This window comes from Electrophorus electricus, chromosome 9 (assembly GCF_041902795.1).
Source record: "Electrophorus electricus isolate QZ-2024a chromosome 9, ASM4190279v1, whole genome shotgun sequence".
NCBI classification, from domain to species: Eukaryota; Metazoa; Chordata; class Actinopteri; order Gymnotiformes; family Gymnotidae; genus Electrophorus; species Electrophorus electricus.
In genome coordinates, this window is record NC_137505.1 from 19,740,001 (window position 1) to 19,767,500 (window position 27,500).

Sequence of the window (27,500 nt, forward strand, 5' to 3'; positions counted from 1 at the left end):
TATATTTTAAAGCCATGTTAAAAGCGAATAAAGTAGATTTGGGAAGTGGGGATAAAAGTCATGTTCTTGAAGAACTCATTCGGAAAGAGATAGGAGACTTGACCACAAAGTTCCTCTCCTGGAGGGCCTGGCTGTGGGGCTGGGGGTAAGATTTCATTATGCTGAAATTGAATCGGGCTCTCTGTTGAGGCTGTGAGAAAATTTATTATCACGGAGGAATTGACTTGACACGGACTGACCTGCCTGAATAAAGGAGATATGAACAAGCTGAATCTAGCTCTTCTGCAGACAATGGCGTGCCGTCCCGCGGCACGGCTGGGGATGAAGGCAAGAAACAGGGCTTATCTGCTCCACCTCAACAGCTGGGGGACTGAATGCATCTCTCCACCTTCCTGTGCAGCCAGCGCAGCTCCTCCCCTGGAGTGGGGGCTTGGTGGGGGGGTGGGGGGTGGGGGGATTGCGCCAAACAGTCAGCAGCATGGCGAATAATAGAAGGGTTGGCCGTCGGAGTAGACGAGTACATGTGTGCTTAGGTGTACTGAGAGCACCATGTACGCCTCAGTGAGCTCCACTCACGTGCCGAACTGGTGGTGAAAGTTATCAGAAAATGCTTCCTTTTCTAAACTGCACCTCCCTCATCTGTAGAACACAGATTTCCAGTGCTTATTTTCTTGCTGCATTAGATTCAGATTCCGTCGCGGATGCGTGTAAAATGTGGGCTAGAGATGGTTACTGTTTTCCGAACCCTGCTGTCTGAGTCCTGCTGAGTTAATGAATTGAGCAGGTGTCACAGGCAGCTAAAAACAGCTTTTCTTCCCTGTATCTGACAGAACAAACAAAGGCAAACGTAAATAAAAAATCCCTCCAACTGTAGCTTCATTCTCTCATGTTAACGTGTATATCCCCCCTGTAAGAGGAAATCACTAAGCCATGTTTTCGTTTCTTTCCATTAGCCATTTTTCTAGGTTTCGCATTGTTTCAAGACATTAGCAGCTACCTGGAAGGGAAAAGACCATTCCAGACCTTCTCCAGAACATTCAAGGTCTGCTCCATCTGTCTGTTACTACCGGAAACGCGTCAATGTCATGTGCCTCCCCGCTGTCTGATGAGACCACTAAGAATATTCCTGGCCTGGTGTAGGCTGAGCCTGGATGGCTGGTCGCACAGTGATGACAGAAGAGAGAAGAATCCTGCATCTACCTCACCCTTAGGCATGATGGCACGAACCGTTTCTCTGATGTTTATGTCAAACTATTGGAGACTTAAAGCTTCATCTTTTAGTCTGGACACTCGCAAAGGAACTTGGCGACGGTGCCCAAAACCACTTTCCCAAACAGAGTGGGGACCGAGTGGCTGAAGCCATCAGCACTGCAGACACGCAGACAGTGTCTCCCACAGAGGCTGACAGTGTCAGTCAGGCTGCATCACAACTACCCACGCTGTTTGTCAGGCTCTGGCATCGAAACCCAGCAGCGAGGAATCCTTTCCTGCTCCCTAGTCCCGTCTCAGTGACAGGCGCACGTCTGTCCGTCGCCACCCCTCCGGCTGCACTCCTCTACCTCACGCTGAACGTCTGGAAGACGTCGCTCCTCTCCTCCTCCACCTCGAGCCGCTTGCCGGGAACCTTCTGGCTCCATCCCTCTGGTGGGCTGTGGACGTACCGGCCCAATTCCTCAGCAATTAGAAGCCCGGCTTAATAATAAACGAAGCGGTTTTGTGGTGTCGCGTGTCGATAATTGAGTGCCATTTGTGCAACATGGGAGAGGGAAGGTTGCGAATAAATGCCAGCATGCTGGCACTCCCCACGGATCCGGCGTGGAAGCACACGCTCCATGGGCCGCGCTGCCACACCGTGGCTAAATATTAATGAGCCACTCCATCAGCGGCGGGAGGTCCCCGTCACAGTGCTACCGTAATCAACGCGTTCAAAATAGCCCCCAAACAAACACGTACACACACAAACACACACACGCACGCACACTCCAGAGGGGAGGGGGGATAATGATGTTGATTGAACGCGTCCTCCTTCGCTCTATGATTTATGACAAAGTCAGCGGATCCTGCACCGGCACAGCTTGATTTATGGAGCACGGGCTCGTGGGAGACGGCTGGGCCCTCGCTGGGAGCAGGAGCCGCACTAGTCATACAGGACACTGATTGGATGGGGCAACGATGGGGCGTGTACTGTGAGTCGGTGGAGCATCGCGCGTGTGTTTGTTTGAACGCTGATTGCTCTAGCCTAGTGTAAGCACAGGCAGGAGGTCAATCAGCAGAATACAGGCCATGATTGTCAGTTGTTTTCATATGTAATCACCATTACCATCAGGACTCAAGGCTTCCTGGAAAGCTCAGTTTAGGTGGTTGTTGCACAGTTTGGCAGAATTTCTGTGTTTATTTGTTGAACCAATGGCACAAAGACAAAGAACAGGTTTGGTGACAACTACCGGAGGAATATGTCACATTGCAATGTTCCTGTTGTCAGCTTTTGCCAGCTTCAGGTGCTAACAAACTTATGCTGAGTATGCTGATAAGACAATGTCTCACACAGAGTCGTCACTGCATATCTTTGCAGGGTCATAAGGATCTACTTTCAGCCCATCATTTACAGACAGGATACGCTTACTGGAATACACATGAAGAGACGAAACACAAGACAGTTTCGAACTGTGCGCTTTCTTTCTCAGTGCCACGGACAGCAGCATTTTAACCATTTCCGGCAGATCTGGTACTCATGTCCTAGCACTAAGTCTTATGATCTTGAATGCTTACCTAACTATGGTGTGGTGAAGTCTCCTGTCTGGTCAAGAATAAACACAAAATGCCCGAAGCCAAGAGCATGGAACAATATTACTTTGCATCTCTTCTGAAGAAGACTTTATTGTATCTTTATAATAACTTTTATAGGACACCCATCACACCGTCCTTGGAAAGGCATGGTATACCAATACAACACTGAGTGATATAAAACAGAATGCAATATGCTATCTTTGGGGCGTAATTACCCTCTGCGTTTGGCGTGCTTTGGGAGTGACCTCTGCCAAATGAAACACACAAACTCATCATCAGTGGTTTATTGACTCGGAGCTGCAGGGGCTCGGCCCCTCTCCAAGTGGGGAGCCCAGGCTTTGATCTCAATATCTCTGCCGAAAATACGCGCTATGAAGGAGCCCATTAAAGTCCAGGGTAAAGAGCGACAGCGGGAGAGATCACAGTGCCACCTCTGCAGGCCGGGGCCTCTTCTTCTCTGCTTACTACACTAAAAGGGCCTGTTGGCACAGGCACTGGAAGATCTGGAGTTACTGGAGTTACTGGAGTTACTGGAGTTACTGGCGCTAAAGGCACTGGAGGGCCCAGTGCAGAGTTAAAGGTGCTCCGGTTGTTAGTGGCGCTGACGGAGAGAGCGAACGAGCGGACGCCACAGCGCGTTTCTGCGAATAATACGTCTGTGCACTTACTGTGCTTTTACTGCTTCTATCGAAAGGTTTGCGCTGAACACTGGCTGTGGAGCTGGGAGTTAACCAGGCAGAAAATGGGAGGGAGCATGCAAAAAGAAATACACTTCCAATCACCGGGCACGAGCCAAAGGGGGGAAAAAACCTGACTGAAAATGTTCCAGTGAAAGGAAGGCTGGAATCAGGATGTCCCAGAAAACCCGAGTGAGTAAAGATTTGTGCTTTACCCAGGAACCAATCGCAACAGCTGTCTTCTTTGTGAAGAGTCTTCAGAGCAATGGACTATGATGAACACTTAATTAAAAAAACAAAAAGCACGGCTTGCTTGCTTTTCTCGAATTTGGATTGCACACCAAGCTGCCAAAAACACATGGTGAACACATCGCAGTCTATTCTCAGTGTAACATCACACCTGATGAAGTAAAGTAGCACATCAAATAAAAAAGGTAAAATTAAATGGTAGGTGGCTTGAACATTCTGAGCTGATGCTGGTGTTACATTTTGCCATGTGGCAGTATTGTCCCCACAGTATAGGTGCACACACATACTTGTCACTTTGCTGCATGACCTGTGCACAGCAGAACATATCCTGCTTAAAAGGTTAGACTTCTACGTCTATTCTACGTCTTAATCCGCCTCAAACATTTCTGCATCGCAAAGTTGAGCCTGCAAGTAAAGAAATAAATAAGCACACAAGCTGAATGGCTTCAAATGAGCAGTCTTTTAAATGACCTGGAATTGGTGTTCAGTCTATGCTTGAAAAAATCCAAATCCAATACAAAAATCCAAACAGTCATTATTATACCTATGATGACACAGATGCTAAGCCTTCCACGCTTAGATGAAAATCTACTCACTGATCCAACACAAAGATTAAAACTAAAGATTAAGCTAAAGATCTCTATTTCTCATTGCTCAAAAGCCTCCAGTGGTTTGTGGTTCAATATATTACTTTACAATAACTACTTCTTTTATCTTGTTCCTGCTTTTATTATTTTCAAAGCTTTTGCACACAGTCCATTTTGCATAGCCGACAGACTATTCAAACTGCGTGCTGAGAACGTACAAAGGCACGGTGATGTCAGAGCGCGACACCTCTGTATGTCTGCGCAGCGTATGGGCAGAGGTAGTAGGGCCATACTGTAAAACATATTGACGAAATGGCCTGTCATTACAAACGTGTGTTCGTGCCTCTGACTATTGGCATTTCGAGTGAGACCTCAATATATATAGAGGTCACAGCTAACCTAATGGAGCACTGAGTAGGTCCATAAAGAAGACAAACACTTGCATGGCGTAGCCCAGACATAACTTTTAGAGTCACTACAATGGGATGCTCTCTCAGAGCCTGTACTGACACGCCTGCCTACGGACCTACTCACCATGGGCTAGAATCTTAGTTTATGGCCCCTTCTGATAATACTCCTGACATCCAACCAACAGTATTGCTGGAGAACACGTCCCATATTTGTCATAAAGAGCTTTAAAAATGACTCTGCTCAAGGCATCTCTTCTAGTGGGTTGTGGTAGCGTGTGAACACACGCTTGGCTTGCGAGATGAGTCTGCTGTTAGGCATGCATACAGGACAAATGGTCCATTTATTAGATGGATATATAGAGAGAGAGAAGCAAGAGAGGTTAGGTGCAAATCTGTGTAACAGCAGTGCACGATGGTGCGTGATGCACAGAGCAAGTTCAGCTTTTTTCATCTTTGCCAAAGTAAAAAAGCAAAAAAACCCAAAAAACCTTATTAAACTTGTAACATAAAAATTTGAGACTTGCTTCATGAAAATTATATATGGAGTGAAACAGAGCAAAACAGCAGGATGTTTAATAACAGGTGACACTTGATGCATCAACTGATGCAGCCACACATGCACCTCCAGAACCTGAACAGACAGGCTTTGCAGACAGAGACTGTGTTGGACGTGGAACCGCAATGATGTACTGTGACAGTTTCATATCTCTGTTTTATTAAGCTTCCCTGCCTTCCTCCCTCAGACGGATATTAGCAGTAAAACCGTGCGTTATGTCCCTCAGGATACCTCCTCTTTTATTTACCGTTCATCAGACGACACCAGCTGAGGAGGCTAATATGAGAGCAGGACCTAGAAAAATTTTGGAAGCAGCAAAGGAAACAGCCAGGGAAGGGGAATGCACCCTGAACTACAAAACAAAAGGCAAAGCAAAACCAAACAAATTTAGATATAGGAGATAAATGCTATCCTTTTCAGCATGACTGGTAGGAGTTCGGCAGCTCCGAGATGCAGTTGGTAATTGGAATTTTGGTGTTAATACCAGCTGCGCTATGTGTTGTGGGGCCGGGGGTTGCGCAAGCACGGCTGGGTGCGTTCTTGCTGCGAGCTCCGAGTGCTTAGCACACCCTCCTGCAGCTGCTGAGGCGCTCAGCGGTGCTGCGTGCCTGCTGGTTTAAGGATGACGCCACGGCTGGGCTCATGCGGAAGGGCGAAGCTGCATGCAGGCTTTCACCTTGTCCCAAACAGCTGCTGTGTCATGTGCTGCAGCAGGACCCACAGTCAGATAAGAACTGTCCACTCAAGCACAGACACACGGCAAATCATTTTAAAAATGTGTGTGCCTCTGAATTTGTAGGAGTAAGAACCAGTTTATATTAGAAATATTAGATTTTTTTTTCTCTCGTAGTTTCCTAGTTCCCTCATTTCATTGTTGTCATAGCAGTAACTGACAGTGAAAACCGATCCGTCATTAATGCAGGGGCCTTTATTATTAAAACACCTTTTCACTGGAAACAACAAATAATTAATTCTGATGGCTCAAAGGTGTTTAACAGAGTGATTAACCAGCCTTCTCTTAGTTTCTTCAATGTAAAGCTGATTACATTTCTTGCGAATAATACAGTAGACAACTCCCGCAGTGATGCATGAGGAGGAATGGGGGATGACAATCTTTTTTGTGCCAGTTATTTTAGTGGCTGTGTTAATAAATTTACATGTAGCAAATCTAGAGTGGTTGCAGGCTACAGTACCACAGTAATTATCAGAAAGGTCATGAAGATAGTCTGAGAGCTGAGAAGAACCCTACCACAGATATTCTCTCACATTCTCTTAACAGAACTGGTGTTAAATATAACGTGCTTCACCTTTGACTCACAAATAAGAGGAGTTACTATAGGTACTAAATCATATGCTAGCCTCTGTGTTGGATATGTGTGTGCATCTGTGTGTTTGTTTGTGTGTGTGTGTGTGTGTGTGTGTGTGTGTATCTGCCACAGAGGATGAACAGTTTCACTTGGTGGGATTCTAGAAATAGATCTAAAAAATTGGGAATTGTCACGATATCTTTGGAATAGTATTACCAAACAGGCCTTCTGCCTTGATGCAAGGCATTTGCACTTGTTAAGCTGCCACCTGCAACCTGCAACATATCAATCTGACACCAGTGCTGTTGCAGTGCACGCTGGGAAGGTAAACCTGGAGTGGGCCACAGAGGGCTCCGTCAGCTCCATCTCCCCATCATGTAGCCCAGCGCATGCTGAGAGCGAAGGCTATTTATACATCTTCCCCTTGGGAAATCCAAGCTTGCTTTGTGGCCAGTCCAGAACAGGTGTGTGTGTGTGGGTTTGTTAAAGGCGGAGAAAGCCAGGCCTTCCTGGCTGGAGTTGGTGTTTTTTTTTGTGTTTTTTTTTTAACCCCCAGGCAAATGTGACACAGCCTCGTGCTGCTGTTGTAAATGAAACGCGTCACGGGTCCTTACTGGCTTTACTTGAACGGGGCCTTTGGTAGCTGCACACAAACCCACACACCTGTTGGTTGTGCTGCAAGGGTTCTCCAAACAGCTGTGGAAATGTTCAGGTAAACGTTTCAGTAAACGTTTAGGCAAGGGCTTGATGGCAGCTGTGGTGGAGCATTAACGGGAGGACTGTCAAGGGAGAGTGAGCTGCCATGAGAGGCTAATGTTGATACGACCCTGTGTTTATGACATAATTACACCCTACAGTATCCCAAGCTAATAATTACGATCAGTGAACCAATCTTTCTCACCAACGTGTAATTAATAACAACAACCGGCATATTCCCAGTGGCAACTTGTGTCCCTCTTTGTGTGCTGCGGGAGAATGTTTATGAGAAGTAAGAACCTAAAGCATGCAAGAGTTGACCGCTGGAGCAAAGTGAACGCCCAGAGACAGAATGTGGGAACAGAGGATGAAGGCAAAGTGAGAAAGCTAGTGGCAGAGAGAGAGAAAGAAGTATCATGCTGAACTTTAGGAGCCGAAATACAGGTGAGACACAAGACGGATTTGTGACAGCCGCATTGCAGTTTTACACACGTCTTCTGGAACATTCAAGACTCGCTCAATTATAGATAAAGTTTCAGGCACGAGCTCGGCAGCACGAATTCTTTCCATGATAGAAGCACACCCACTTGGTATGGAGGACATGCATTTTTAATACAGCCCAAATAAAGGCGTATTTTGGTGACCCACAACACATGATATTTAATGAACACTCCTTCGCAGGGATATTAGTAGCTGTGCCATCATTTATTCATGCCGATCCTCCGTTTCTCTCGTCAGCTATTCATCACACTCCACTGTTCCATCACCGTCTGGGAGGTATGATTTTTTTTCCCACACATCCACTGCTGACCCACAATGCGCAACAACTGCAGCAGGAAAATAAACAAATAAATAAACGAATAATTAAAAATGGCTGTTCCTTATTTTTGGTAGCAAATTTATAAAAAAATGTAAAATTCTCTGCCTCTCTACTGTACTGGACACATGGTAGAGTAGGTACAGAAAAGTGCTAACATCCTGAAGTTGTTCTAACAGGACCAAGGTCATGGGTTTGATTGCCCATGAATAGCCATGCTTTTTACTGATAAATGTATGTAAGTCCTTCTGGATAGGAGTCTCTGCCAAATGCTGTAAATAAAGTCACATGGTGCAATAACAAATACAAATAAACAATCAGGGTGAGCAGGCTCAAGTCAAATCCCCAGAAGTTGAACATTGTGTCTCATTAGTATGATGCATATGTGCTCTTTTTCATAATCTCTGCTTCAGTTTATAGAGGGAATTCTTTTAAAATAAATTCAAACAAAACTGAAATGAGCGGAGCAGCCTTTAATGTTTGAAATGAATGAATAAAATCTAAAATCAAACAGAGCTGAAATAAATGGAGCAGCCTTTAACGTTTCCAGACTGCACTGTCTTCCCACCAGCCCAAATACTGAAGGCATGGAGTGAGACTGGAGCCTCTTTAAATGTCAGCATTTATTGCTCTTTATATGCGAGTTGTTAACCTTAGTTGCACACCTCATGCTTATACTCCACGGTCAAAACACATTGATCTCTACAAGGATGCCACCTGGTCCTCTATTACCGAGAAACTGGATGGAATAAATAGAGGGAACCTTCATCATAACTAAATCGATAGCTGCTTTAATGAAAGCATGCCTTATCGGGAGGCTCACGCTGAGGCTGGACTGTCCAATAGGCTTTGGGTCCCTCCAGTGTGCAGAGCGCTAACATATAGCTGCCGTGGCGCTAGCTACCACGAGCTGCTGACTCAGTCCATCGTGCAGACGCATAAAAGTAATAAACAGCGCTCGGGCAGACAAAGTCGTCCTTCATCGGAGATGCGGATCAGCTCCTGCCTGAGCAAACATTTGGTCAGGCCACTCACGGTGGTCTTTTAACCCTGTAACAGGGCAGGTGGCTGGGCGTCTCACCGTGGAGACAGGTGACCCGGGTCGACCGCCACTCTCTCAGTGCTCTGCCCCTACCACCACCCGGTCCCGCTGACGGGCACCCAGTATGGAATCACAGGGGGGGACGGGCGGAGGAGGAATCGCAGCGACTGTGACTCCTGCTGCATGCACAGCAGCTGCTCCTGCAGAAAACGCAGGGTGGGGGGGCAGTGTGAGAGGACACAGAGCACACGAGCTGAAGAGCACACCCCCTCCATCACTCTCAGCAAGCACATGGCCAGCAGGGACTTTTTTTTTGCTGACGAAACAAATGGGATATCCTCGACACAAGCAGGTCTGAATCTGCCGTACCTGCATCCTCACAAAGAATCATGCGAGGCTCTTGTTTTTAGATGATTTAGCAACAACCCCCCCCCCCCTTTTTTTTTTTGTCTTTGGGCATTATAAGGCACTTTTAACTTTACAATTTTACAGTTATAAAAAAAATGTACAAAAGGGGGACCTCGTCTAGCGGTACTACCTCACCAGTCGGTCACAGCTGGCCGCTTTCTTTCTGACCTACGATGTGGTTAATGGACGGTGGTGCTGCATACTTCAGAATTTCCAACAGTCTCTCCTCGGCCATGCCCACGTCGTCCCAGCGCCATCCGGCCAGCAGGCCTGTGGGACTGGGAGAGAGCTGCGATACCGAACACGCAGCAGTGGCATTCGCAGTCTGAGAGTAACAAACCGGAGCTAGCAGTCCCCATCCTGGGAAGTTATTAGGGAGTAACCCTGGGCCCTCTCGATGTGTCTGCACTAGACAAGTCATTTATGAATTCCTCACACTTGGCTGGAATTACATAAGCCTGAGAGAGACCAAGAAAGATACCTACCCAGCTTAACATATTCTACACATACATACAAATTAAATCTGAACAGGCAACAACATGTATATGTAAATGTTTTCATAACATTTTATGTTTTTTTTCTATATATTTCTCTTTCTTTCTTTCTCTCTCTCTCTCTCTCTCTCTCTCTCTCTCTCTCTCTCTCTCTCTCTCTCTCTATATATATATATATATATATATATATATATATATATATATATATATATATATATATACACAGTGGAAGAGTGAGACTATACACACACACACACACACACACACACACGCATACATACTGCTCCACTGAATGGTCATATCTAGTTTCTTCACACTTGGGCTATCGTTGTATTTTCACTGCTCCTAGAATTGCACTCTCCTGGTCTGAGGTTGATGATGTCATTAACAGGATCTGATGGAGCCACTCCTCCAGATTAGGGGTCACAGCCCCGAGTGCCCCTATCACCACTGGGACAACACTCATGTTAACCTTACACAGTCGCTCCAATTTTTCCTTCAGTCCCTGATATTTTTCCAACTTCTCATGTTTCTATCACTTGGGGCTGCCACATCTATTACCCCTCTGCTGTTTCTCGCATCTTATCTGTCTGGATTTGGAGGTCCCAAAGGATCTCAGCCTTGTTGCTTTCCACCACTCTCTGTGGCTTAGGGGTATCTAGTTCATATGCCTTGCACATGTTCCTGAATCTGATCACTGCCACTACACACACACACACACACACACACACACACACACACACACACACACACACACACACACACACACACACACACACATACACACACACACACACACACACACACAGACACACAGACACACACACACACACTCACACACACCCACATACACACACAGACACCCACATACACACATACACACACACACTCACACACACCCACATACACACACAGACAGCCACATACACATACACACATACACACACATACACACACAGACACACACATACACACACATACACACACACACACACACACACACACACACACGCACACACACACGCACACACACACTCACACACACCCACATACACACACAGAGACACACACACACACACACACATGTATACATAAAAACTATTACTTGGGTGATAAAAGCATCTTTACATCAGATCACTGCATACATGTGATTATAAAAGCCTCCAGTCTATACTGTGACCACATTTCCCCTCTTTAACCTTTCGCTGTCCAGTGGTGATCTGCTAAGTCGAATGATGCATAATCAGTACAGCTTTCCAGTAGGCAAAAGGGTAAAGAGGCAGATGCAATCCATGCACAGATCGGGCCTGATCGTAATAGGCACTTTGTAGCACTCTCCTAACCTAATCAGGACTGGTCTAGCCGAACACATTCACACACATGCTGAGTTTTGGCCCTTATTTGTCCCATTTTTTGAGCAGTAATTGAAGGCTTTGACCCTGAGGTGAAGGAGACCATGCATCTATGCACTGACACTTCCCTGGAACCCAGGCATTAGTGCAGTGTTTCCTGGCACTGATGCAGTAAACTCTAAATGGCCCAGCATGGTATTTACAATGCAAATTAAAATACTGTACAAACCACATTATACACTGAACAAATGCTAGGAAATTGGAAACACAAACAGCTACTGAATAAACCGATTAACGCAAAGCCCAAGCACCCATGCAGACAAAGACGCAGCAATGACAAAGTACTTAAGACCTATCAATTTCCTTTGGAGATCACTTCTATGATAGAGATCACTGCCTTATTACTAAGCTGATTATCATAGTGCTGTGTCATTACTGCTGATCAAACAAGCACGTTTGCAGAGCAGCGTAGCGAGGCTTGGAGATAAGTCAGCATGTATAAGAACTACCGTCCAGTGCAGATCGTGCCAGGTCTCGAAAGGTCGAAGCTTTCGTCAGCAAACCAGCTGGACTCCTGATTTTGAAACGCTTGTCTGTCTGTCTGAAAAGCCCCTGCCAGATAAGTGCAGTCCGGCAGCACACATGAGCGCATGGCTGGCCACTGGCGATGGGTGGGGAGCCTGCTTAGAGGGTTCAGTTGTCCGCAGGTCATCCAGCCGGCCAGTGCGGGGCTGTTTTCATGATGGTGACCTTCTTGCTACCTGGGGGCAGCTAGAGGCTGTGAAGACCTCTGACTGGGCAGGAGAACAAGAGAACCACAGTACAAGAGAAACCAAAGAATGAGAGCATTAATGATTGGCGAACTGTCATGGGCTTAATCCCATGTTGACTACACATGCTGGCACCAGGTTTCTGTTTGTTGAGCTGGATGCGCACCCCTGATGCGATATTGCTGCAAGACTAAGGCAGATGCTAAGCCTACCCTGCCTGGACTACACCTGCATAAGTGCCTGACCTGGATCACCTGGACCTGCCTGACCTGAATCTGGACGACCTGGCCACCTGGACCCACCTGGCCTGATACTCAATAACTGTAGTAAAACTTCTTTTGCAGTTGTTTCCATTTCTTAGTAATCTTTGTGTATGTTCAGTACTATCCAGGGTCGCCCAAAGGATGGGCTGTGTTCTTTATCAAGTCTAGTCCTATCAGGGATTCTTCCTTCATTCAAGGGAGTTTTTCCTCAGCTTTGCATTGCTCATTGCAGACTGGTTCCTGCTTTGGTTCCGGGTTCTCTCTCTCTTTGTTTTGAGACAATGTCTATTGTTAAAATCACCACAGAAACGTGGCTTGTCTTCAGTCTACAAAGTGGAGAGCACTTACAGTCATGTAATCCTGATCTGATGCAGAAGGGCGAGAGCACATAATCGGTGTGTCGTTTGTGTGTCCACTGGGTGGCGCAGTGGCGTGGGGTGGCATAGTGGTATGCAGGTTGGCTGGTCCTGAGCCAGCTCATGCATCACAGCACCTACTGCCTGTGGCTGATGGGTTAGGCAGGCAGATGAGACCTCAAGTACGTTCTGCTTATCGGTGAGAGACAGAGAGAGAGAGAGTGAAAGAAAGAGAGGGAGAAAGAGAGGTGGAAGAACAGATGGGCCATCTGCACACTCATCAGTGTGCACACACTCATCAGTCCAGGCAGGCGTGGGGGTTCTTGAGTCCACATCCAGGTGATGGTGTGTGTGAGGAAGAGTAACAGTGAGAGAAGGAATTAGGTAAATGGACTCTAATGCAGACATACAACAAACCACTTAGAGGCCATGAGGGAGGGTCTTTAATGTTGACTGGGTGTGTTTATGTGGATCACAGAAGGTGATGGTGGAGAACGCACCTCTGGTGAAGAATATGACTCACTGGCATGTGTCCGTACGTGCGCCTGTGTTTGCAGATGCAGTGGAAGTCCCTTATATGTGCGTGCAGCCCTGCCAGGCTTAACTGCACACATTAGTCTTTCAGACAGCTGTTGCAGTAATAGTACAATAAGCAGAGGCATGCATTAGCCCCTCTTCCTATCAAAGGCAATTTCATTACGCACACACATGCACCCAGTCTTCCCCAGGCCATTGCTCAGCCTTGCCTACCCTTTGTTGCTCCCACACACACACACACACACACACACACACACACACACACACACACACACACACACAGTACGAGGGTGTACTCTGGAAACAAAACTCATACCCAACTCCTAAATCCAGTGGATGTGAGACTGCAGAGATTAACAATGCTATGTACACACACACACACACACACACACACACACACACACACACACACACACACACACACACACACACACACACACACGCGCACACACACACACGTGGACACACACACACACACACACACACACAAATCTATGAGATTGTTTTGAATCTGCAACAACTCTCTCTGCAGAATCCCACATCCCCTAATTCAGAGCCATACAACCCCAGCAGGACGCCACATCATAAAACATGTATTCACCAGCAAAATAGCAAGGCAGACATAAAACAGAGCCAGCTAGAAGTGTTAACATCTCACTGTACTAAAAATGGGTTCATATCGGGCCCAAGCTTTATCATTCCATTAGCTCAGGTAATTGTTTCTCTCACACAGGATGAAGCTAATAAGGTACTTCTATCAGAATACAAGATATTTAGTGTCAACTGCAAACAGTGATCTGGAATATACACTTTTGTGCCTTGCCTCTGTTATACCTCTTTGCATTCACTTGCCTCTAAAAAATTGGATTATTAATATGCAGCTAATCTCATTCTCTCGATGCGAAATAGGAACGGGTATGTCGGAAGCAGAGTTTCCACACCTGACTGTGTTGCCCCACGCGATCGCCCTGCGATTGCCCCGCGTCCTGTTTGCATAAAATACCATTTGCCCCTCCAGGTTCACCCTCGCCGCAGCCACGACATGACAGTGGGTCATGCAGGGTGAGGGCGTCGGTGGGCGAGGAGGCGGCGCCGTGACACTCTCTCTCCGTCTCACACCCCTCAGATGCCTGCCTGACCCCGGACCACGGCGTTCCTCTTAACACACACCACTGCAAAGCTGGAGCAGTGCTTGCAAAGTGGAACAAAGAGGTAAGGGCTATGTAGACAGACAGTAATAAACCAGCATGAGGTCAAGGTAGCCGAGATGCACATACTCTTTGTGTGTGTGTGTGTGTGTGTGTGTGTGTGTCGATGTGGGCGCACACTCTTTCCACATCTCATGCACATTTGGGCTCACACTCCAGGTTAGCTTGTTTCTCTCAGAGACCAAGACTTGTCCCTGTTCAGTGAGCAATGGCCTGTGTGGTCTCATTAAGCAGTGGTCGGAGAGGAATACCCAATCAGACTGGTCTTCTCTACTCCCACAATGCTGCACTAATGTATTCCATGTAACTCAGTGTCTCCAGGTCGTTCTCACCACGTCCTTTTCTGACTCTCCGTCTCGTCGCAGTTTTATAAACTGCGGTGGAAATAAGCTATGCTCGTGCATATCAGACATCACAACAAATGACTTCAGTAGCTACATGTCTGACCTACTAAAGTAAAAATGAGTGAAAGACACAGAGTTTGTGAGACAAAAAGAATGAGAGAAAAAGAGTGAGAGACAGAGAGTAAGAGAGAGACAGAGAGTGAGAGAGAAACAGTGAGAGACAGTAAGAAAGGGAGCTGCATGCAACAGTTAAAAAGTTCCTTAGTCCAAATAATGTAAACACCTCCATGACATTAAATCATTAAATCATATAACATATATACAAATATAACAAATATAATCATATTTGGCCTATTTCTCATGTGATAGCAGCAGATAAACATGTATAAAGATTAATCAGCCTCAAAAAAGGCATGCTCTGCTGACAACCGTCTTATTGCTATTGTCTTGCTGGAACCTTTTCCCTCTGAGCAGGAAAAGGTTTCATCTGTTAAAGCATGACAAGCATAGAGAGATTTGCACATTACTGCTGCTTTGCTTGCTTACTAAACAACTGTTTCTACTCTAATCCCCCACGGAAACAGCACATTCGTAGGGTGCTGGGATAAAAAGAGGTGTTCCTGTTTTGTTTTTTTTGTGCACACATATCAGGCTGTTCCTAGAACAAATCCTCTTGATTTATTAGCTATAATTTGAGGTGGTATTTCAAAGGGAAGTAAGGCTGCTCGTCAGCATTCTCCATGGCTGCGCTGGCCTCCCTAATGCACTCATTGTTTTGTTGCCTGTGAGCTGAGCCAAAGGGGAGCCTTTAATTTTAACTGGGTATTTGACACCAGCACAGTCATCTTGACCTGCCCTCACTATACAACCAGCCACTCATGAGTAAGAGAGACGAGAGAGCAAGCACGAGAGAGAGAGAGCACTCGGACTTAATGAGTCAAGAAATAGGTATGCCGGTAATACACAGCGGTCAGGGAGTGAGAGAGAGCTGGACAGAGACCTAGCCAGGCCACAGTTTCTGTACTAATATCCCCCGCCAGCTCCACTTTCCTGCTGGCTAATGGCCTCTCAAGTGTGAGGCTGTAACCCTCTTCCCTGCATGTACCTTAATGAGAGGACAAGCCTGTGCAGTTTTTACTCACACTGTTAACCGCCATATCAGTAGCAGAAGCTAGATAAGAGGCTCAACACCACATCTCCCCTCAGCCACACCTGCCCAGATCTTGCTCTCGTCTGGGGCACATCAGAGACCTCCACCTGTTCTGCCTAAATGAAACAGAAGCTGTGAGGTCTGCATGCTACACCGAAGTTTGCGGTAGATGTTCCCAGCAGCTGTCTTTGTGAAAAAGGCAGGGCGTGGTTGTCCATTACCGCTGGGACAACCTGCACGTGAAGCTTGTCATTAAGATCTGGTCTCCTATTGTACAGTCAGTTCACAGTGCAGTTCAGTTACACTGAGAAGTGTGAGGAATTATTTGACAGATTAAAAGTTGGCTTTAGATTTAAAGTAGCAAGGTATCACTGATGCTGGCTCAAGATTCTCAGCAGTTCCAGACAATGTTGCAGATTTAAACATGACTCAATTCACAAACAGTGCTGATTCAAGCTGTCTTATGTCAGTACCGGTCATTCCTTGGATCTGTAGATGACACAAAGCCATGATCTGAAGCACTTAAGGCTCTGAGGACCTTCTGTACTGAGCAGCACTGAACCAAAGAACATCTGCTCCAGACAAGTCCAGTTCTGTGCATCAGCCATCGATGTACAACTTTTACTCACGCACTGCAAATATCAGAGCTTCTCCTTTTGAGCTTTTCGAGAAATGCAAAGGCCATGTCATTGGCCCTTGAACCCAGACCATTCAGTGGGATCTGCTCCATTAAAGAGCACATCCTCCAATGTGAAGCTCATGACAATTAGTGCACTCCTGCTTTATGACCTCTCTATGCCTGCCGCAACCCCTGCCTCCAGCCCATCATCATACGGCAGCCCTCCAACAATCAGCAGGGGCCTGCACGTGGGTAGGACCTGGGGGTGGGGGGCTGGAACTCAGTCATCTCCCCCCAGAGCTCTGGGAAGACACTGTGCTGCTGTGTGGATGAAAGTGCCAGGATAATAAGCCGAGCAGCTGAGCGGCAGACCTCCCACACGGTGTCTTCTTCTAAGCACGTCTCCTTGGGCCACTCGCTGCGTCACCTGGGCGAACCTATTCGCACGAATGAAACAAACCGATTACGGAATACAGTGCGCACAGGCTCTGAATTTTAAAGGGGCTACGAGGGAGCAGCCATTTGCTCCGATCTGCTGAATCGGATACGAGAAATGGGACTTGGCATTAAGTGCAGAGTGCTCCCAGAGGGAGAGACTGGAAGGCGTGCGTGAGCTGGGAGAACTCCCCCCCCCCCAGGATGCATTGTCCAAACACAGGCACCAAGAGCAGCACTTCAGCTTCCACTGTCTGATCTGTGCATTTGAAAAAAATGCTCAGGCGTTTTTCACTTTTAGCTCCAGAGGTTACTTTTAAATTTCTCACTTGTGTGTACAGGTCGGGAATCGATCTTATCCCCAACGTGTCTTTACAGTGGTACGGATATATGAGCATAAATAGAAAATGCGCATGAATCGAGATCTTGGACTTTTGATTGTAAAGCATGGTGAATAGACACTTCTAGGAACAACAGAGCTTTTCCAATTGCTCGATAGGTTCTGATATTCTGGCTCTGAGAGATGTCTGTAACTTGAATCTGAACAGTCTCCTGGTGTCAGTTTCTAACATAAACATTACATTTATTCTGAAACTGAAGTTCCCATCAGTCAGACCACTGTTAGTCATCCGGAGTGTAGAGCTGGCAAGCAAGACCACAAACCTGCCCAGCGGTATGTAGAAGGCTCCATACGTAAGTGATGGCATTGCTATGGTATTAGTTTATTCAATTATCCTGCTGTGGGGACGGTCATGTAAATAAGAGATCAAATGCAGCGATCGGTAGACAAGATATCTACCACATCAACTCCTGCTCCAACTGGAAAGTATGCAGGTGTTAACAAGAATCAGTATATGTGCTGCCTGTAGTATCTTATGGCAAGGCAGTACTATTGTTAATATGCATCCAGTGTGGTTCATATGTTCTATGTAAGGGCTCTAAGTAATATGTAGACAACCACAGACATTATGGGTACTTGTCTCTGATTATGAGTGGTTGCACATTTTAAATGTCGATAAAGAGAACCACTCGTTCCACTCAATTTGTGGTTCTGATGGTGAATGTTGGGAGGTAATCTGGAAATGAAAAGCAAATGTAAAGGCCTGGCGTGTCAGGTGTGCACGCTGCCATGATGGTTACTGCGTCTGTCCCACGGCAGGATAACCAGCCACATGAATGCATGGCTAAATACGACAGCAAAAAAGGAAATGTCACTAATTTCGCAGGTGGTTACGCTGATAAAAAAGACTTTGTACAACTTCAAAGCACTTATTCAAACCGTAAAGGATCAGCCATTTCACAGCAAACTACTGTTCCATTGCCAGGGGACAAATGAAATGTTTGGAAAAGCAATCCCCCCCCCCCCCCAATCCTCCAGAAACAAGTGGAGGAAAAGAGGGTGGGAAATGTACTTTCCTAAAATATATTAATACACAAATGATCACATAATCTACAGCCTGCTGGGCAAAAATGGAAGCGGGAGAAGAAGAGAATTCCCGTTAAAGCACTGCTATTCCTTTGCTTGAATGTTGATGTGAATATGAATTTTGAGGTCGATGCAAATTAGGTTGATAAAGTGTTTTTTTCAGGCTTAAACAACTTAACAAAAACACTAACCTACATAAATTAATAATAATAAGATTTTTAAAATGTTCCTTATTATGTAGTAACCAACAGCTCTACTGAGAAGCTGTCTTCTTAGACTGTCTTACATTTAAGACACCTGCTGGTGCATCAACCTCTTAGAGTTTATTACAGTGCACTCTGTAAAATCTGGTATATAGTGAAAGAATACTAGTCCTGATTTTTGTTCACTACAAATCAATATGTAATTTCAGTGAAGTTCAGTGGGAGGCAGAACGCTTCATTCTGGGCATTTGGAGCCATGTAAGTCAGTGTGTGTGTGTGTGTGTGTGTGTGTGTGTGTGTGTGTGTTTGAGCGAGAAACGTACAATCATTAGATCTAAAGCAAACAGAAATGCTGGCCCACTATGTTAACATGTGCCCTGTCATAGGGGAGATCATACAGTTCTGCAGAAAGGTGTGTGCAGAGCACTGACCATGTGTGACAGCACTAAGGACAAAAACAGCTCACATAGCCTTAACACTTCACTGTTTTTATTTGATTAAGGGAAAAGAAGCTTGAAGTATACTTGATTTTTTTTACAAAGAGTTAGAATATTGTAGTAAAAATAAGAAACTGAATTATTAATATTTGTATAATATGGTGTGAATTTCAGTCCATGTAAATGTATTTCCTGAGAATGTAATTCCTTTGAATCCCAAAGCCCCTGGAGGTTACACGAGGCAGGCAGCTACAGTGACTCCGCTGAATGAGTCCCCGGGGCCATCCGGCCAGCCCAGTTCTGAAGCAGGCGACCAAGGCTTGACCAGCATGTACTGGGTGCTGGAACAGACTAAACACATGCCCTGTGTGTGGACCTCTGAGAGCTGGGTTGATATACCTGATAGACCAGAGCTTTTTAAAGCACTGAATTATTCTCACTTCTGTTTTTTTAGAATAAAGCTGTTATAAAAAATATTAATTATCTATGTTTGCCACATCAAACCTTTAACTAGGTAGAAGCTTTTTTGTAGAATCCGCACAGGGGCAAAACAACTGTAAAACTGCTCTACTTAAGCATCATAAACATATTATGCAAACGTTGAATAAATGACAGCTCAGTGCCTGTCCAGTTGGAAGCTACATTAATATTTTAAAAGAACTGGATCCACTTTCCAACCCCTGTATATTATGTGCATAAGTTATTGCACCCGCACCCTTTGTATGAAGTATGGATGAATATATAAACAGAACGTGTTTGGGTTGCACATGTACAGGCAGTGTTTCTCACTCTGATGCTGATGTGTAGGCTATGATATGTAGCAGTCCATGCAGCTGGCTGTGCTATAGCCTGGAGAGACTTTGCAATCCAGGATCCAATCATTTATTCTGAGAATGTGAACTCTTGACCCTTATCCTTGTTTCCTTTTGGAGAAAAAAAAAAAGGACTTTTCAAAAGAGAACTTGGGTGACTTGAAAATGGAAAGTTTTATGTTTGGATTCAAAGCTAAGCATTTAATAATATAAAATTGTTTTCAAATTAATCAGTAAATAAATGACAGGACTGCTCAGTGCAGAGGGAGAAACATGGAGGCAAACAACCCAATCACATACAGCAGGTTCTGCAGGTGAAAGAGGCAGATATACCCTACTAACCAATAAAGGAATGTGAAAAACAAAAGACAGAAAGAAAGAGAGAAAGAGAGAGAGAGAGAGAGAGAGAGAGAGAGAGAGAGAGAGAGGGAGAAAGAGAGAGGAGAAAACGTGATGGAGAGGAGAGAAGGTGAGGAGAGAGGTATGTTGACAGACAGGCAGCTGATGGAGATTAGGTTCGTCAGAGAAGGCGCCTGTCAGCTAATGTCACACACACCTCACTGCTTCCTGACAGCTACACGGCTGCTTTGTAAGGACTGCGATAAGGAAACACTGTAATTTCCAACCACACTGCCATTTCCTCTAGGCAATTAGCCAGTGAGGGCTCCCTGCTGTGCCTGACCCTCTGTGAGCACTGTCTCACGCTTCCAAATCCCCCTGTACTCTCTGGATGGTTTTTAACTACTAAGAAACCAAACCCTGACTTACCCTCTGCTGCACAGAGAATATGGGTAAATATCACATTCCCTTCTGGTGATATGTCAGCGTGCTTTCTGTCTGCAATGATTCTGATGTATAATTCAGCCCACCAGTTGGGTAAATATATACAAAGTGAGAGAAGTGAGGCATTAAAGTACTAAAAGCCCATGGATAACAGTATGGGACAGGACATAAGATAATATTGTGGTTATGATGGATAAATTGCCTGAGCAACAATTGTTTACACAGATAGGCAAGAGAGGCCCTGATAGGTTCTGAAATTTTATTTAACTGGGTAGTATATGCAGTTTTAAGTGCATTTTCCAGGGGCAAGGCAGTAACACTGCAAATTTTTTAAAGCCAAGTAGCGAGTAAGCTGTTAAACTTTTTTATTAACTGAACAGCACTGTAGTGCTGATAAATGAAACATTTCAGTTCTTAATACAAACAGTGTGCATTTTCCAATCCATCAATATATGCAGGTGCTTCAGGATGGTGGCTCGGAAATATGATAAATGACTGATAAATGACTCAAGATGTTTGATCGCTGCTAATGAGAACAAATGGGTTTTTAGGAGAGCAAAGTATTTGTCAGACATCTTCCTTTCATTATTATTTGTAATCAGCTGAGAAGGTGAGATCAATCACAGATGAAGCACCAGTGTTAGGCTATGTGGTTGTTTTTAACATCATACTGGTTTGCTGTTGAGGAATACCATCAATCCAGTAGCAATCTATGCATTTTCTTAGTCAAAATGTCCATTTTGGCTAAACATGAGGAAATATTTGAAGTATTCTCCCATTCTAACACATGCAGAGTTTCTTCTGCCCACTATGGAAACCCTGACCAAATTACTGCTTTTTATAATGATGGTGGTAGTGGTGTGCTAACACCTACCTCTTCAATGCAAAATGCAGATCCGTGATTACAGTACTGATTTAAAGATCATAATAATTGTAAACGCCATTTGATTCCAGAAGTGAACAGAAATAGAATCGACAGCAATACAGGTATCAGACTTCTTTGAATAAAAAGAAATTCAAATTCAAATTCAAAACGTATTTATACGGCGCTTTTTACAACAGATGTCACAAAGCAGCTTTATAAATGTCCAAGTCCAAGCCCCCAGTGAGCAAGCCAAGGGCGACAGTGGCAAAGAAAAGCTCCCTAGAGCACGACGAAGAACCCCTGAGAGGAACCGAGACTCAAAGGTGAGGGGGCATCCTCCTGTAGCCAATCAGTACTATTCCACCACGTGTATATGCGCTACTGGCTCGTTGAGTTATGGCTTTAATGGGAGCGCGAGTTGAGTCCTCTTTACATTTCTAATGACAAAATCAATAAACCCTTTGAATGCTACAGTGTTCTTGTGGTCTCTGAGTAGCCACACATTAAAATGACTTACTGGACAAAATTCTTTTAGAGTAAGTGGGACTTTATCATTAATATTAGGAGTGAATGCTTCTAAACAAACCTGAGAAACAGCTTTGGAGTTTTTTGTAAGGGGGTGTCATTAACACCAATGACAAAGGCCTAATGTTTGCTATATTTTACGTTGTGTGTGTGTGTGTGTGTGTGTGTGTGTGTGTGTGTGTGTAGTGAGAAAGTGACGTGTGTTTGAATGTGCATTGGTGCTGTAGTATTGATCCAGCACTGGCTGATATACGGTGGTTATCAGGCCTATCAGAACATAGGTTCTGGTGCTGTCCCCAAGGCCCAGAGGACTATGCCTGGACATGCCCCTGTCCATTGTCCATTGCAGAATTATTGCTAAGCAGTCCTCTGGCATTTCTGGCACACTCTGTTTCTTTCATCTGTCTCCTGTCTTTAGCCACTCCTGTACTGGCTTCTCTCTCCCTCTGTTACCTGACTCTAGTGGGTTCAAAGATCCTGCGTGTCTCTGGAGGTGATTCTTCTAGTTTACATATGACCACCTAATTCTATACTACAGATGGTTTCTATATTAACCAGTAAATACAAAGGAAAAATCCTGCTGCGAGACCACTGAGATATTACCAAAGCTCTCAGAGCCGAGGCCTAATTAACGTAGGTCCATGAGAACAGGGTTGTAATTTCAGCAGTGTAATACTATTGTTCAGGTAATCAGCTCTTTACGGATGCCAAAATGGACAAACATGTACACAACGCACCAACATGACATGCAGAGGTTTGAGTATCAGTGTAACTGGACAAAGCAATAATCCCTTAACACTTACTGAGTAAACACTTGAGCCTCATAAAACATGTTAAATGATTCACAATCAGTTTGTCACTGTGTAATGCCATTTTCTTTGAGCCACACTAGATAAATGGGATTAATTTAGGTGGTGTGAGTCATACAAGGAGTGTATGCTGGAAGAAAGGGCACTGTCAGCTCTGTAATAGTGTTGCTGGGAGAGCAGGAAATGAGCGTGATTATGGACCTCGGCTTAAATGAATGGGTCAAACAGGTGAGGATACGTGTGTGTGTGTGTGTGTGTGCGTGTGTGTGTCTCTCTGTCCAGGTGGCTGTGCAGCCATTTAGCTGTAAATAATACAGGAAGAGAAGTCTGTCATCAGGCATTTCAACTGGCAAGGTCAAAGAGTGGCTATCTTGAAGCTTCTATATGATAAAAGTATCTTGAGAAACACAGATATAGAGGGACACACACACGCACACATACACTCACACGCACGCCATCCTCATATATTATTTACAATTTTTGCTCCAGGAGCTGTGGAGAGCTGTAAATTCTGTTCTTATCCTGATAGGTAACTAATGAGGTTTAATCAAAAGCGCTTGTTTGTCCTTTAAGTGGAGCTCCAGCAGAACACCCTGGTTAATCATTCATTTGCAAGGAACAGGCTTTTAATCTGCACCACATTGGCTAATTCCACTAAACACTAAACAAGATTAGCCACACTGTATGAAGATACTTCCCAATAATGTATTACAGACAGAGCGGAGACATGACGGCATCCTAACGACCGCACCTCGAAGTGTCCGACGTTATCCCACTCCAGCACATGCTATCAGGCCATCTGTTTCATTAACTTGCTGTGTAACCGCTATGTCTCTACTGTTCAAGGACAGCAAAGCCCACTGGGCGATGTGAGTAAGCAGTTTACTGGTCTTACCTGACCAGGGAACGGCTGTCCACTTCTGAATCCGGATGTAATCCGTAATACCTTCACTCTCCCCATCTGCCTGCTGCTCCCCCAAAGACCCTCTACCTCCTCCCATTTGGCCCAGAGAGAGCCCGGGCTTTAAGGACCTGAGCATGGTGCGGTGCCTCGGCACTGACCCCCCCCCGGCCCCCCGGCGTGCCCCGCCACAAACCCCTGGCCTGCCGTTATGCGACGTGTTGCTGCGAGGCACCATATCTGAATTTTTACGGCCCGTCATGGTGTGGAGCCTCGGCTTACGCGCGCTCTTCTATTAACGGAGCGCGACTGTGGTGGTCTGTCACTTTCCCCTTTTAGCACAGCACTGCCCGGGGGGCACGTGTCGTGTCCCCGTTAAATGAGTGTTACCAGAGCATTAGAGCAGGATGGCTGGGTAGAAAAGGTATTACTCGTACTCATCAGGCAGCTCATGGTGTGTTTCAGCCATTCCGTATGTCACTACATGGCATCAGGAGAAGGGATATCGAAGGATTGTGCTAGCAGATCCAATGGAGTGAAAGAGCAATTCTCACAGACACACACTCAGCAATATACATAAGCATATGCAAGCTTTCCCACTGTGGTGCTATGGCCAGAGGCAGGTATCCTTGGATTTCTTGTATTGTGTGGAAAAAAAAATACAGTTCATTTTGTGGCAAATGACCCACTCTTTTGACTTTTTCCACCCATATGTTTAGTCTTGGAACCTGATGAATCCATACTGTCACCCAATTCACGATTCACTCATTTCAGTCCTTGTTACTTATCTCTGTATTTGCAGCCATTATGGAGATTGGATTTCTCTTTCTCTCTTTTTTCTTTATCTGTCTCTGTCTCAGTCTGCCTGTCTTTCCCTCTCCTGTTTGTTTTATTCCATTTTCCGTAGAGAGCCTTTGTGTGAGTCTTCACCCACACCCACAGCTAATAACACAGTGTACTATACAAGATATTTGCTAGAATGGTCTGCTTGCATAAGCAGATTCTTAGGTTTTGTGTTTGAATGACTGCTGAATGCCAACTCCTTGCTTGATTTGTGACTGATTATTTCCTGAATTTCTCTCTCTCTATTTTCTCTCTCCATCTGTCTCTCTCCCCCTTCCTCTCCCCCTCATTTTCTCTATCTGTCTTTCTCTCTTTCTCTGTCTCGCTCCCTTTTCTGCAAGAGAGCCTTTGTGTGAATCTTCACCCACACCCACAGCTAATAACACGTTGTACTGTACAATGTGTAGCACAAGACATTTGCGAGAATGGTCTGCTTGCATAAGCAGATTCTTAGGTTTGCTGTTTGAGCAACTGACTGAACGCTGAGTGTCTGCTTGACTCATCACTGCTTATGTAGATGTCATGACTGATGTTGTGGATGTCATGACTGATTATGTAGCTGTCATGAAGGTTGGAGATGTTATTTCACTGCATCTTCTGTCCTCTGGATCAATGCTTCTTGCACTAAGTAACTCAAGCCCTGAGGTCAGTTTTTGACTTGCATTTTAAAAATATTCCAGGTTCAGCGATCTCTGTTCTCATATTGTCAATCGTGCCAAACTGCTTATTGACAGAGAAAACTGAGCATTATGGGAAGAACCAGCACTAGACTTACAAACTCAAGATTGTTTACATTTGCACTGATTGCAATTACATAATATAGTCAAAAACACTATTTTGGGTCATAGTTAGAAAAAATGTCTAAAATCTAAAGACTGAGAAGTAAAATGATGAGTAAATTTATATGCACACAGTAATCTGACCAGATTTCTCCAGTTATCTGATTATTCAAGTGCTCGTGTAAACAACATATTCTGATTTCTTATATCAAAGTATGACCTAGAAATCAGATTAAGAAATCCGATAAAGAGAGCTGGATTTTGGCCCAGTAATGTAATTTCTCAGCACATGTACACTCTTACTCTTGATTTCTTTTGGATTTCTCAGTCTGCGTATGCTCACAGACATAACTGGAGCTGTCCCGGATGCGGCTAGCAGAATTAAATGCAGCACTGTAAATAGCTATCAAACACTTTTTGGGAGACTGAAACATGTTCAAGGAAATACATTTGAATTGTGCACTATTATTAACCATAAAAAAATGAAGATCCATATTTGCCTGTAAAGTGGGCTCATGTTTCCAAAAAGCTGCGTCAGTAAATTTAAAGTTTTATGACAAATTATTCTGTGAGATTATTGGATGATTCCAAAGTAGAAACCTGAGTATTGTCTGACTCATGTAAACCCGGAGTTTTCCTGAATACTCAAGTACATTTAAACGCCTTGATCGGATTACTTGCAAAATCTCATTTTCTGCAGTTATCGGTTTATTAAGTGCATGCAAATGCAGTCAGTGAAATATTTGAAATGGATGTAAACATGCAGAGCTTCATGAAGTCCTGACTGTGGCTTTGCTAAAACAATGCCAGCACACAGAGCTTCTGATCCTAACACATCCCGTCCCCCAAGTTCTGACACCATCTCCCAACCCTCCATCGCTTTCGGCCCCGTGTCTATGGAGGTGACACTGGAACCCTCCATGCAGACAGGAGCTTGGACTCGTATGTGTTCCGAGGTTGAACACCCACCACGGCTGTTGCATTGGCATGGTCAGGTCCAGCCTAGGTGGGCTCTGTACAGGGGCTTTGTGTCTTTAGAGGGCTGTAAATGGCTTACAAGTGCTCACGCCAAAACGACTCGATACTGTAGCGGCTGCCTGGATCGGCCGCTTCCATTCAACGGGAGATACGGCACATCGTTGACTGTGACCGTGCCTTCTCTTTTCCAAGGAAAAAAGGATGGGAACATTGGGCAAATTGAGAAGGAGATGAAAAGGGCAAAGAGGGAAAGAAGGAACCTCATCAATAGGATTGAGGAAAGCAACCCCCTTTTCCACAGAGCTGATGGGAATAGATTTGTGTTGAGAAGATGGGGCAAAAAGCATCGTGAGCTGTAGAGTGAGGAAGGTAGCACTGAGCTCATGATCATAGCAAGGGTTTAACTAGGGTTAGAAATCAGTTTGCTGGCCACTTTAGAAGTGTGGTATTACAAGACTGAACAATGCAGAGTCCATGGGGAAGCCCAGCCTCCGCTGAGAAAGACAACGCCAGGTTTATAGCAGAGGGACACACCATATTTTTTCTAGTTTTTTCTTTTGGATGTCTGGGTGAGAGGCAAGTGGCTTTTGTTCTAAAGGGAAAAATATTAGCGAAGAGGAAGATGCTCTGTGTGTGCTTAAGTGCAAAAGTGAATGTGTGTGTGTGTGTGTGTGTGTGTGTGTGTGTGTGTGTGTGTGCGCGCGTCCGTGCGTGTGTGAGTGAGTATGTGTGCACATGTGAAGCAATTAAATCTCTACTAATGGTTCCTCAGTCCGGCAGTCCTGGCAGACTCCAGGCCAACAGTCCCTTCTGAATTGCATCTCAGTGTTAATGTTTCAATGTGTCACTCATACTCATCCCCACGAGTGACAGGGAGAAGGAGAAAAGGAAGAAACTTTCTAAGATCCATACAGGCTTTGGGTCACCACATGTCAGGGCAATGCTGGTTAAAATATGCAGTGTACGGCCCTGATTATACCACAGACATGGCCAAACTCACAACATCACTGTTGGAAAAGACTGAGTGCAACGAGTGAGTGAGCACTCCCTGCAAGTGCACGTCAATGGTGCCATT

General features: G+C 45.1%; 1 protein-coding gene across 4 annotated transcripts in view; it reads right to left on the reverse strand.

Moving 5' to 3' along the window:
* Positions 1–27,500, reverse strand: part of ncam2b (neural cell adhesion molecule 2b) — a 121,268-nt gene that overhangs the window by 41,261 nt on the left and 52,507 nt on the right. For 2 of the 4 annotated variants that reach the window (XM_081720800.1, XM_026995793.3), the window contains exon 1: positions 23,820–23,992. The exons of 1 other annotated variant lie outside the window; for it this stretch is intronic. In XM_081720800.1, the coding sequence (XP_081576926.1) occupies positions 23,820–23,964 (145 nt within the window). In that variant the 5' untranslated portion in view covers positions 23,965–23,992. Of the gene's footprint in view, positions 1–23,819; positions 23,993–27,500 lie in introns of those variants that run through there. One more of the 4 variants, XM_035523030.2, reaches the window with a different exon arrangement.